The 12,831-nt window shown below is 36.3% G+C and overlaps 1 protein-coding gene across 1 annotated transcript in view; it reads right to left on the minus strand.

The window, feature by feature from the left end:
• Positions 1 to 12,831, minus strand: part of arhgap4a (Rho GTPase activating protein 4a) — a 32,544-nt gene that overhangs the window by 9,300 nt on the left and 10,413 nt on the right. The window contains exons 5-12 of the mRNA XM_066672501.1: positions 11,195 to 11,257; positions 10,264 to 10,392; positions 7,139 to 7,267; positions 5,991 to 6,212; positions 3,656 to 3,751; positions 2,978 to 3,163; positions 2,801 to 2,885; positions 2,359 to 2,386 (exon numbers count right to left, since the gene is read on the minus strand). Coding sequence (XP_066528598.1) covers positions 2,359 to 2,386; positions 2,801 to 2,885; positions 2,978 to 3,163; positions 3,656 to 3,751; positions 5,991 to 6,212; positions 7,139 to 7,267; positions 10,264 to 10,392; positions 11,195 to 11,257 — 938 coding nt within the window. The remainder of the gene's footprint in view (positions 1 to 2,358; positions 2,387 to 2,800; positions 2,886 to 2,977; positions 3,164 to 3,655; positions 3,752 to 5,990; positions 6,213 to 7,138; positions 7,268 to 10,263; positions 10,393 to 11,194; positions 11,258 to 12,831) is intronic.

The following is a 12,831-nucleotide window of genomic DNA, read 5'->3' on the forward strand; positions in this document are numbered from 1 at the left end:
AACTGAACAAGACCTAAATAAATGCTCTTACTTAAATAAGCAGTCAGATGTTTTTATCACTAAAATATTGTAAATAATTTTTATATACAATAAATTTGAATATCATCAAAAACTTCATTTATTTCAGTAATTCAATAAAAAAAATGTGAAACTCATACTATATAGATTCATTCCAAACTGTGATCTATTTCAAGCGTTTATTTCTTTTAATGTGGAAGAGTATGGCTTACAGCCAATGAAAACCCGAAAGTCCTTTTCTCAGAAAATTAGAATAATCAACACAAAACACATGTAAAGGTTTCCTAAGACTTTAAAATGGTCCCTTAGTCTGGTTCAGTAGGCCACACAATCATGGGGAAGACTGCTGACCTGACAGATGTCCAGAAGGCAGTCACTGACACCCTACTGCTGTATTCAAGCATTCATTCATTATCTGTAACCGCTTATCCAGTTCAGGGTCGCGGTGGGTCCAGAGCCTACCTGGAATCATTGGGCACAAGGTAGGAATACACCCTGGAGGGGGCGCCAGTCCTTCACAGGGCAACACACACAGTCACACATTCACTCACACACTCACACCCACGGACACTTTGGAGTCGCCAATCCACCTACCAACGTGTGTTTTTGGACTGTGGGAGGAAACTGGAGCACCCGGAGGAAACCCACGCGGACACGGGGAGAACACACCAAACTCCTCACAGACAGTCACCCGGAGCGGGAATCGAACCCACAACCTCCAGGTCCCTGGAGCTGTGTGACTGCTGTGTGGATGGAAAATGTGTGGTAGAAAAAGGTGCACAAGCAACAGAGGAGAGTGGACTGCTGCTGGAGTCTGTGCTTCAAAAGCCACCACACACAGATGTATCCAGGACATGGGCCACTGTGTCAAGCCACTCATGACCCAGAGACAACGCCAGAAGCGTCTTACTTGGGCCAAGGAGAAAAAGGACTGTTGCTCAGTGGTCCAAGGTCTTGTCTTTAGATGGAAGTAAATTTTGCATTTCATTTGAAAATCAAGGTCCCAGAGTCTGGAGGAAGAGTAGAGAGGCACACAATCCAGGCTTCTTGAGTCTAATATGAAGTTTCCACACTCAGTAGTGGTTTGGGGAGCCATGTCATCTGCTGATGTTGGTCCACTGTGTTATATCAAGTCCAAAGTCAGCGCAACAACCAGGACATTTTAGAGCACTTCATGCTTCCCTCTTTGCTTTATGATAACGTGGATTTCATTTTCCAGCAGGACTTGGCACCTGTCCACACTGCCAAAAGTACCAATACCTGATTTAATAACCACAGTATCACTGAGCTTGACTGGCTAAGGAACTCTCCTGACCTATTGTCAAGAAGAAGATGAGAAACACCAGACCCAACAATGCAGACAAGCTGAAGGCCACTATCAAAGCAATCTGGGCTTCCATAACACCTCAGCAGTGCCACAGGCTGATCGCTTCCATGCCAAACAGCATTGATGCAGCATTTCATGCAAATAGGAACCCTGACAAAGTATTGAGTGCATATACTTTACATACTTTTCAGTAGGCCAACATTTCTGTAGGGAAAAGTATTTTTTTAATTGGTCTAATATAATATTCTAATTTTCTGAGATAATGACGTTTGGGCTGTAAGCCATAATCATCAACATCAACAGTTTAACATCAAAAGTTTCTCGTTGGGCCCAGCCCACGAACGCCCAAAACATCCACTGCATCAATAGCTCTTCACAGGTTTCATCAGGTAAAATCCCCTAGTCAGTGCTTTGCTGAATTAAGCCCACAACACCTCCGGAAGGCTCAACGGTGAAGTGTGGTGTCCCACACCCACCACTCTCCAACCTTGATTAACAGCGCCATCATGTTCTTACATAAATATAATATAGAAAATAATCAGTGGAGAAATTGACTGACTGCTTCTTTAAACAAACAGGAAAATGAAGGTTTTGTGCTGCCAACAAATACATTCCCATTATTAGGATCAACTACCTTCCATTTTTTATAAAGTTTTATTTTTACATTTTTTATTGTTTCTCCCCAGTTCTTGACCAAATTTGACACAAGCCTCGGGAGGGTGGAGGGCAAATGTGTGCTTCCTCGAAGACACGTTAGGCCAGCCCACTGCTTCTTTTCAAATATAATAATATATTATATTATATATTATATTATATATTTAATTAGCCCAATGCCATTGAACAACTTAATGCACTGGAGGAGAATGTAAACTGCCCAGAGCTGTCGCATCAGATCTCCAGGTGATAGGGCCAAGATGTAGACCACAGAAAATGTACAAAAAAAATGTACAAAAAAAACAAGCTTCTATTTAATCTGCATCAGTAAATGAAAAATGTAGTTTGTATTTACTTACCTGTGATGGTGGCTATCTACAGTCTCAGCTAGATAATGACAGAACACAGACACAGGAAAATAAATTACCTATCACTGAGGATAAAGAACAAATAATAATAATAAACACACACACACACACACACACCAATAAATACAGACATATATAATATGCAGTGTTATATATACTGTGATGCACAAAATCCAACTTTGCTTTGAAAAAAAAAAACACCGGTACTTACAATATCTATGACACGCTTAGAAAAGCCTACTGGGCCATACTCAGACTGTTTACCTCATCAATGAATATTGTTACATTGCCCACCCCTAGACTGATTCATTGACAAAGAAATATTTTATGATTTCTGAAGGTTCAGTTTAGTTTGCTTTTCTTGTCTGGCTGTGATCACACAGTTATTTATCAAAGGAATCTAAAGCTCTAATGACATGTATGCTGATTTTACCTTTCTGTATGGCAACTTTAAGCAGGTTGTGTTTTGCCTCTCGTTTTGACATTGCTAAGCCATTAATGAGGTTGTCTCTAACTCTCTGAAACAGAAAACAGAATAATTTAAATGCAGATATTGAACTCAAGATGTTTTTGAAACATATGGAACACTTGTGTTAATTAATTTGTTTACCAAGAAGTAGGACTCCTCTGTCTCTTGCAGATTGGATCGGCGCTTTGCTTGATTGGTTTTACTGGATGAAATGTCACTAATATTCTCCACTGATTGGCTGTTTGTGAGCTCAGGGGTTGGTCCAAAGATGTCTTCACTTATGCAGTCAGAAAGAGCAGACTGAGTGACTTCCAGCAATTTACTGGACTGTGGAGAGGTGTGAGGAACATTACATGGATTAATACCAGGTTTTTTTTTTTTTTTGTTTTTTTTTTTTACTGAACAATACACACAGGTTTATATTGCAATTTTATTTTAGTTTTGATTATAAGTTCATTCTTGATGACATAAAGCTTTTTTGCTATTCATCATCCACATCCACCTTTTCTTATTTAGTAGGAAGTATTTTGAGTTTCTTTCATATTAAATCTAAGATGCAGAATTTATATTCTTTTTTGTAAGCTGATTGCTAAAAGCTAATTGCCCGATTTAATGTAGATCCGCTAAATCTACATAGAAAAATAAAAATATGCATTTTACATGCGTTTTACTCCATACAAATACAGAGAACATATTTGACACACCTCGTACATATCTTTAATAACCCCCATACTGTTGAGCACATTGGTCCCAAACGTTTTGAACGTTGTATGTTAAACTTGATGTGCTTCATGTGGAATGTGTGATTTATAAATATACCTCTTCATTCTCTTGCGAGGAGAGTCTGGTCTGCAGTTGATGGAAGCGAGTCTCAAGCTCACTCTTCATCTCATAGTCTGCACTCACCTCACAAACCTGCACATAACAGGATATGCTGAATAAACTCACACACCAACGCATTCAAACAAACAAACAAACAAACAACACCCTTGCTTACAACCACATCCACAGATTCAGTATACTATTCACTATATTCTGCATGCATATGTGAACTGACAGTGGTTTCCAAAGATTTCCAAAGTTTTTACTGACCAGTTAAATATAGTATAAGACAGTATTTTGCAAATATACAGACATTTAAAATGGATGCCTATAACACCCACAAAAAAGGTGGGATAGAAGCATGTTGAGTTACATGTGCAGAATAAGGCCTTGCACTATCTTGCTCACATAAATTTTGCAGGACTTCACCTGATGACAGCGAATGTCTCTCGAAAATCCCTCCACATCAACGGTACCTTCACACAAATGCAAGTCACCCATGCCATAGGCACTGCTGAAGCCCAAAAGTATGACATATGTTAGCTTTAGCACTTTTCAAGATTAAAATCTGTGTGGTCCCTTTTTTTTGATACAGAGAATGTGGTGTTTTTCCAAAATAAAATGTGGACATATATGACCAGAACATGTGTTTCCGCCATTTTTTGGACCATCTGGGATGACCTTGGGCCTAGAGAACGCAAAAGATTTACTACGTAGGAATAATATATGGTTTCTCCTCATGTAATACTTTTTCAGGCAGCATTTCTTGATGCAGGTGTAGACTTTGTTGATGCAGTGGCAGACTGTTAACTAACAGTGCTTTTCCAAAAACAAAGTCCATGTTGTCTATATTTATCAAAATGCATGATAGTCTATAGAGTAAACTGTAGATTTTAGAGAACGCCACCACTCAAGTACACACTTCACTCTCAGTATCAGAAAAAATATATAGCAAACTACAGAGCCTTTCCTGGGGTCCTAAGCAACATTTTGATAATGGGCCCTCCAACCTGAACTCTGTGACCAAAATGTGACTTTGTTTTGACAGTTGCACATGACTCTCCATTAGTATTCTCCCTCCTTTTTTGGCTTAAGAATAAGCAGCCATATTCAGATAAAACTGAGGTGTTAACAAACAATATATAAATAAACAGCTGCAGCACTTAAGGTGGAATAGAGGAAAAAGTAGCTGTTTATTGTCCAGCTTGAAACTTTGTGCCACCTTAAATGATGCAGTAGTTTTGTCCAGGCCCCTGTATCTGCTTCACTGTTTAAGGTGTAACAAAATGTCAGATATTCCGTTATTTCAGTATGATTGTATGAATATCATGGCAGCATTTAAGGTGGAACTGAAACTTCGAAGAACTCAATTTAGCACTCTGAAGACACCATGTGATTTTTTTTAACGTGGAATGGAATAGTAAGGGATTTTAGAGTGTACTGGTGTTTAGGGAAGTTTAAACAAGTACAAGATAGTATAAACACATCAGTATATGTTCACTTTTCACTTTTGGGCTTCAATGTTTGGTTCATGATACTGTGGCGCAAGTCTTTCCTGGTTGTGAAGGGCAGCTGCGCAGTGCATGCCACCTGCAAATTTATTAACAATCCAACCCTGAGGAGAAAAGTCACAGGTTTACCTGGCTGCTGTTCCCGCACTCAGACTCGTGGAGACTTTTATCCCCACTTTTCATATCCTGACATTTAGTTTTGCTTCATATACTGGTGATATGCAAGCCCCATGTCCGTATTGGTTCCCTATTCACTATTATCTATATTATTCACTATAGAGTGAACTATTATAGGGAATTGAATTCAGGAGGGTAGTGACTGATTTTGAACACTACATCATGTGGGTTTTCACCAAACAGTGCAGTGGGTTATGGGAAATCTGATATCTGCTAATGTACATGGGTTGTACCTTACTTTTTGCAGTGCATTGTGGGAGTGTTCGAGTGCACTGAACATTGTTCACTATGTTTTTGGACACTTGGACAATGGCGGAACCACAAAATAGTCCATTAAATAGTGAATAGGGCACAGTTTTGGGCACAGCTTAATTCTCCCTTTGCAGGGCCCTACGCAGCATGTGTAGTGGGCTTATAGGGCAGTCCAGCTTTGGCTAAATATAGTCAACAGAATATTAGATTGTGCCTTTGCCTATAGTTGAATGGACTGGAGCCTGGACATTTACCATTCAGAAATAAAGATATATCTTAATTAAATACATGGGACACAATTAAATAAAAAGCAGCTGACTTAAATACTATGTATTGTATGTATATAGTGTGCTCCTGTTATTTAACAGCTATTTCACAGTGTAAGGTGGTACCTGATCTCCCTCATGAGGTTGGTACTGAAAGCGGAGTGGCAGGCAGAAGGTGGTCTCATGAGCCTGCATCAAAGCGTCCCTGTCCTGGTTCTGGTCCAGGCCAGACTGAGCAGCAGCTAGCAGCTGCAGCCCACAGCCTAGGTTTTGATGGGCCTGCAGACGTCTGGAAAGGTAAATCTGGAGCACTTGGGACAGGGACTGGTGGAAGCCTAAATCACTGCACTGTAAAAACATAAATAATATAAATAAATCTTCCAAACCCAATCACAAGAGTTTATATTTTATTACATGGATTGTTTTAGTGATATGATTTGACGCTCCATGATCAAAGCTGTTGTAAAGTATTATAAAATGAACAGTACTAAAACCATATTGCCTGAGAATATTTCAAAGACTTCATGCTAACATAACAAGAACGATTAAAATTATTATCTATTAAACACTGATGTGCTTTCACTTTCATATTTATATTTGTTTCTGGGGCTAAAATGCCAGCGTGTATATGAAGAACATGATCCGAAACTTTATTAGGCATAAAAGTTATTTTGGGTTGAGGGGTTGTCATTTTTCTCCTAAATAGCTAGAGCTTGGCTTGACCAACTTGGCAGATAGCGCCTCCATTAATATTCACTTTAACTGACTTCAAATTATATAAAGATTTATTGTAGAACTACATCATACAACTTAAAATATGTTACTTCTGTGTCTTACAAAATTCACATGTCAGTTTAAATATCCGTAAGTATGTTTATCATTTTTAACTAGTAGAAAGTCAAACATATGAGCACTCTCATAACATTGCAGACCCTGTGCAAACACTAATCAGCATTATCATAGTGGTAATGTATATATTTGGCCCTGGGATGGACTACGGGAATAAAGAAGGTGTCTTCCTTAAAAACCACTTTGTTATGATATGTGGGGCAGGAGTAGGTTCACAATTATTTGACAAATATACAAGAAAATATAATGATGGGTTGTAATTTGTGAAGAGTGGGCTTCCATGGCCCATGGTTGCCAAGCAAACTAAACTGCAATTAAGAAACTACATGCTTGGTGGATGTAACATTTAATGCAATAAATATTAATAGCAAAGAGTCAAAGATTTTAAAAATCTCCACCTTGGAGACAGGGCCTAAGATACTCACATCAAAGATGGCAGAAAGATCATGCAGGTAATATCTGTTCATGGAAGCGTTGGCTGCCTCCAAATTGAGCAGGTAGTCATTACGTGCTTTGGTGCACTTCAGCTGTGTCTCCTGAAGTTTACACTGCCTCTGCACATGCAAATAAGGAGCAATGAAACATTACACACAGATACGAATTCACCTCCCACACACAATCAACCACACATCCGTACACTCTCACATAGAAAGGGAAGTTCAGTGCATTGTATTTACACATGCCCTAAATCACACGGGTGAGTACAGAAGGAAGGATGTTGCAGGCGCTGCATGGCATGGCATGCAAAAAAAAAACAGAGAAATAATCTATATATGGCTGCTGTGTGCATGTCTGATGCACCAAGAAAACGTACAGAAAATTGGTATTATCATAAAAGCTCTCAATGCAAAACATATATAGATCTGTTACAACAGAAATATGTCATCACTATCGTCATTTCAATAAAAATAAAATTCCATCATTCAAAAGTCAGGGCCTGTCAAGGCCACAGAAGACTGATTCCTAGTGGACTTCATGACTAATGGAAGCCAAAACAGATCAATCTTAAGTAATTCATAAGAACAGCCATACTTTCTTTAAAATTACTTTGTGACTTGTTATTGTTGGATGCAATAATGAGAAATACATTAAACGGTATGGTCATTGTCATATGTCTCCAGTCTTTACTCATTACATTAAACTTCTTAAACTCTTAGACACCCTCTTCAGTGAGAAAAGATAATAAGAAAAAACCACTATTAAACTCTATCTTAAATAAGAATTTTCAAAATGCCTGCATGAAATAATTATTGAGACGTAACCAAAGGCAGAGTTTGAAAAGAAAACAACAAATGTTTAACTGATGTATACAAATTGTAGGGTGCAAATGAACTGCAGGGATAGATAGCGAATAAGAGGTGAGTCTGCAATATGAAATATTTAATCACTGTCATAAAAGAGTTTTATACTTTTTATATATATAAATCCTCACACACGTGACAACCAGGGCTTTGAGTTTCACATGGGATGTTGTTGACAGTCAAATAGATGCAATTGTGGATTTAAAGGTGACGCCTACAATTGTGGGGAAACGCAGTTCTCTCTGGGTTGTTTATGTTTAGGATCTCCTAATTTTTAAAGATGGAACAGTATGTTTGAGATGAAAAACGACTGTTGTTTGAATGTGGCTGAAGTTTAATTTGTTCGTTCGTTTTTATTCACTGTTTAAATTACCACAGAAACCCATGAAACAGAAACTCATGCTTTTGAATGTTTGGAGTTCTTTCTGCTGTCTAAAAAAAAAAAAAAAAAAAAAAAAAAAAAAAAAAAAAAACAGATACCATTGAGCAGAGAGAGAAAGCCTATGAATATGGGACAGAGGCCGTTTCTTTTTTCCTTTTATTTATTTATTTATTTTTTACAAATTTACAGAGACTGGGGCTTCGTAAACACAATAGATTGAATTCCTGGACTCCCAGACTGGAGACCCAGCAAATTGAGGAAACATCTTCGGAATTTTATAAAGAAGTGTTTAGATTACAAACGTGAACGTTGCCTTTAAATAAAAAGCCAGAACCGTTAAAAGCTTTCAATATATTTGATTCAGGTTCCTATCACCACTGCTTTAACTTTCTCCTCAAACCACTCAGTAACTTTATTTATATAAAAATAATTTAATCATGTGTAAATTCTGAATAGGTGAAGGAATTTATCTTTTATTGTATTTACTTTTTATTGTATATTGAGCAATTATTTTGTTGTTTCATTAATCATAAAATATTCATGCAGGTCTTTTACAATAGTATTTTGAATATGAAAGCACACTTCTTTTTTTTTCTTAGAAATACCTGGCCTGTACTGCCACTCACTAACCACTTCCCTATATAATGTACACTATAATCCATTACAAACTACAGTACATCAGTTGTCATGTTCAAACTACCAGCCACCTTCTGCTTCAGTCACCACATCAGATATTGTCCTCAGAGGCACTGATGACTGGATATTTTGGATGCTATACTAACTTTTGCAGTGCTGTAACGGTGTGTAATGACCACAACAAACCTGTACTGTCTCATATAACTGGGACTTGTTGGGGTAATTGTCTGCTGAACATATCAGTGTTGCTTGAGTTTTCACACCTCATTAACCATCCAACAGTGATACTGACACTGTAAAATGGCCAGCAACATTGCTGTTCTTTTTCACATAACACTAGTGGTGCCACAGAGGAGTGGTTTATCACCTACTTTTTGTACAGCTTCCGTACTGTAAACCAGCGATAATGTAGGCTTCTGCAGTAAAGTGACCACTGAGTGCACATACGAGATGCCTTCAATAAGTTCACAGTATGTGTATGCAGTAAAACACATATGAAACATATTATATTTTTATTTTTCTATGTATGTATTCTCTATGTATTTTTTACATGTTAGTTTTTCAAAAAAAATGAAAAAGTATAAATTCATCACTATTTAAAAGTATTAATTCATCACTAACATCAGAAAATTTGGGAACAGTTAAAAATACAAGTCCAGTCTATATTGTGGATGAATAATCTTGTAATCAACAGTCATACACATCATATTGATTGCAACAATGATAATGACTGAAATGAGCGATGTTTTCTTTATATACCCTCAGACAGCGTCACTTCCAAGAAGCATTTGAAAATTACCTGCATGATTTGTAGATCTGTAGATTTGTAGATATTATTACTGAGAACTAATTTAATGCCCTTCATATACAGCGAAGGTTTGCAAACTCAAAACATGAAGAATATTCACTCTACTATAACATAAAAAAAATGTAAACACATGAAATTTCCATGCACTGGCTTTCCAGGTTTCAATGCAGATAATCCAAGAATGTTCCCAAGAAGGGATCAAGTAACTTATTTTCCAGAAAATAAATAAATAAAGAAATAAATAAAAATAAATTATATATATATATATATATATATATATATATATATATATTAATCTTAGTAGTGGAGTGTTAAAGAGATCGTTTTTGACTGCATAGGAACAGACATTTAACTATTTCAGGTTTGAAGCTACTGTACTGCTTTCCATTAAATAATTAGTTATAAAATGTTGATCAATCTTACTTTTTCTATCAGTCTCTCTATCTTCTTGGCTGCACTCTGTTTCTGTTTCTCTTCCTGTTTGGCAGCTTCTTTCAGCTTGAACTCAGCCGACAAAAACTCTGCGTGGTACTGGGAATATGTCTTCAGCGTCTGCAGGTCAACACAGTAATGATTTGGGAGATCATTGCATATATTCAAACACTTTGATTTCAAAATATCTGTATGTTTGGTTGTGTCAATGTAGATGGAGTCAGTTTTTGTCTGAATAACTTTCATCCATTCATCTACCTTCTGTAACCCTTTCATCCTCATTAGGGTCACGGTGTGTCTGTAGCCTACCCAGAATTATTGGGTGCAAGACATAAACACACCCAGTCAATCAGAAGGCATCCCACACTCAGCCAGTCACTCACACACTGATTCCATGTATAACAACCAATGTATAACACATAAACACAAATTTAATTCTCTAATAAATGTGGTATAAATATTTCTTATATAATCTATATTATAATCTTATATATCTAAAAGCCAGTGTACCTCTTCTGTAAAAATATGCTTCATATAGTTGTATGAAAAATTTGGTCACCCCAGTCTTGTTATGCTTATATTCCAAGTGAAACTAAGTCCACATATATTCCTCAGAGAACAAACTTCAGCACATTTTGCACAATTTATATTTATTTGCTCATTTTAACATACTAACCATTATGTGGCCAGCACAGATATTTTATGTTTATTAAGTTTTTTCAATACCTTTATCTCAGCAAGTAAACAGATGTTTTTCACAAGAATTTGCAGAAATGCTTCACTGTAGAGGACGTGTTCCCTTACTTTTACTCAGTCAAAACAAACAAAACCTGTCACTTGTGGCCGGAGAAGTTTGTATGCTGAATTGTTTCAATTGTTAGACTTTACTCATCTATTAATTTGCAATGAGTAGTGCACTTACACTCTGCATCTCTGCCGTGACCTTCAGGAGCTCCTCCTGTAACTGGCAGCCAATATCTCTACTCTAGAAACATGCACAGAGAACAAAGACAGACATAAGTCTCATGAAAACATAATGCAGGCATTTTTCCTAACAAGAGTGCTAAAGAAATAGTTTGCCAAAAAACAGATCTACACGTTTATTACACATACAGGTGTGTTAAAGCATGCTAGTGGATTTCCCCACTAAATTCATAGATTTGGAGAATGTTAGCAGTTAATTAGGCTATAGGACTTTGAGAAAAGTATAAGCATAACAACAAATAACTTGGGAATTACCTTCTCATAATGGCATTTTATGATTTATTCAGTTGGGACATTAGAGAAAACGTATTACTTTGTCTTACTGGAATTTTGTGAAGCTGTTTTGTGACAACATCAGTTGTAAAAAGTGCTATACAAAAAAATTTGATTTTATTTTATTTGATATTCTATCGTGATATTTGGCTGGGGAAGTATTTGTTAAATGTAACTGGGCGAGTGATTGTGGGGTTGTGTGTGGAGAAGGTGAGATGATATTTATTTTGCAATAGAATCTAAGCTAAATTTACACAACAGTAAGGAAAAGAACTGATTTTGATTATGTAGAATATGATTTATGGCATATCTGAGACTTTTTAAACAATAAAGAAAGAGCACCATCATCCTACACCCCGAGTCTCAGAGTCTCAACACCCTGGGTTTTGCCTTGTTCCTTTGTTCCTTTTTAATAAACAGATTTATTTTTAAAAAGCAAATAATCTTCCCAATGGTGAGTTCTTTGCATTAAACTATTGAATTGAAACAGCCATTATATATATATTATTATACATTATATAATATATATAATTATTTATAAATTATATATTTAATAAAGATATAATAGATATAATGAAATAAAAAAGATATAATAAATAAATAAGATATAAAAGATATAATATAATATAAGATATATATATATATATATATATATATATATATGTTTATTTCTTTCCTCCGGGTGCTCCACACTCCTCCACAGTCCAAAGAACACATGTTGGTAGGTGAACTGGCAACTCAAAAGTGTCCATAGGTGTGAGTGTGTGAGTGAATGTGTGTGTGTCGCCCTGTGACAGACTGGCGCCCCCTCCACTTTGTGTTCCTATATATAAAATATATATAAATGATAAATTTTATCTTACTTTTTTTCTCTTTAGAGAGTTATCAATTGTGGTAATAAGTGCATGGTAAAATATTTTTTATGTGTAAAAACAAATGTGATAAAATGTCCTGGCTGGATGTGATATTTTAGTTTAATATGCCATTTTTAGATTTCTTAACAAAGTCTCCACCTTCTGTCCAATCTGATATCATATTTTTTACATTAGTCTTTAAGATTAGGTCCATATAGGATTACTGAAACCACCCTGATGTGTTAGAATACAAATCTTAACTGATTTATGAACATCTCTTCACCTCCCTCTAACTTGTCAGAAACCATAGACTATATTTCATACTGACTATCGTACAAGCTTAAAAAGCAGTCAGTATGATTTAATTTTTTTAACGCAATCAACAACATGAATATGCCTATAACTGAGATAATATAGTCTAAAATGTACATACAAGGCAAGTAATGCC

Source organism: Hoplias malabaricus, chromosome 5, assembly GCF_029633855.1.
Source record: "Hoplias malabaricus isolate fHopMal1 chromosome 5, fHopMal1.hap1, whole genome shotgun sequence".
Lineage (NCBI taxonomy): Eukaryota > Metazoa > Chordata > Actinopteri > Characiformes > Erythrinidae > Hoplias > Hoplias malabaricus.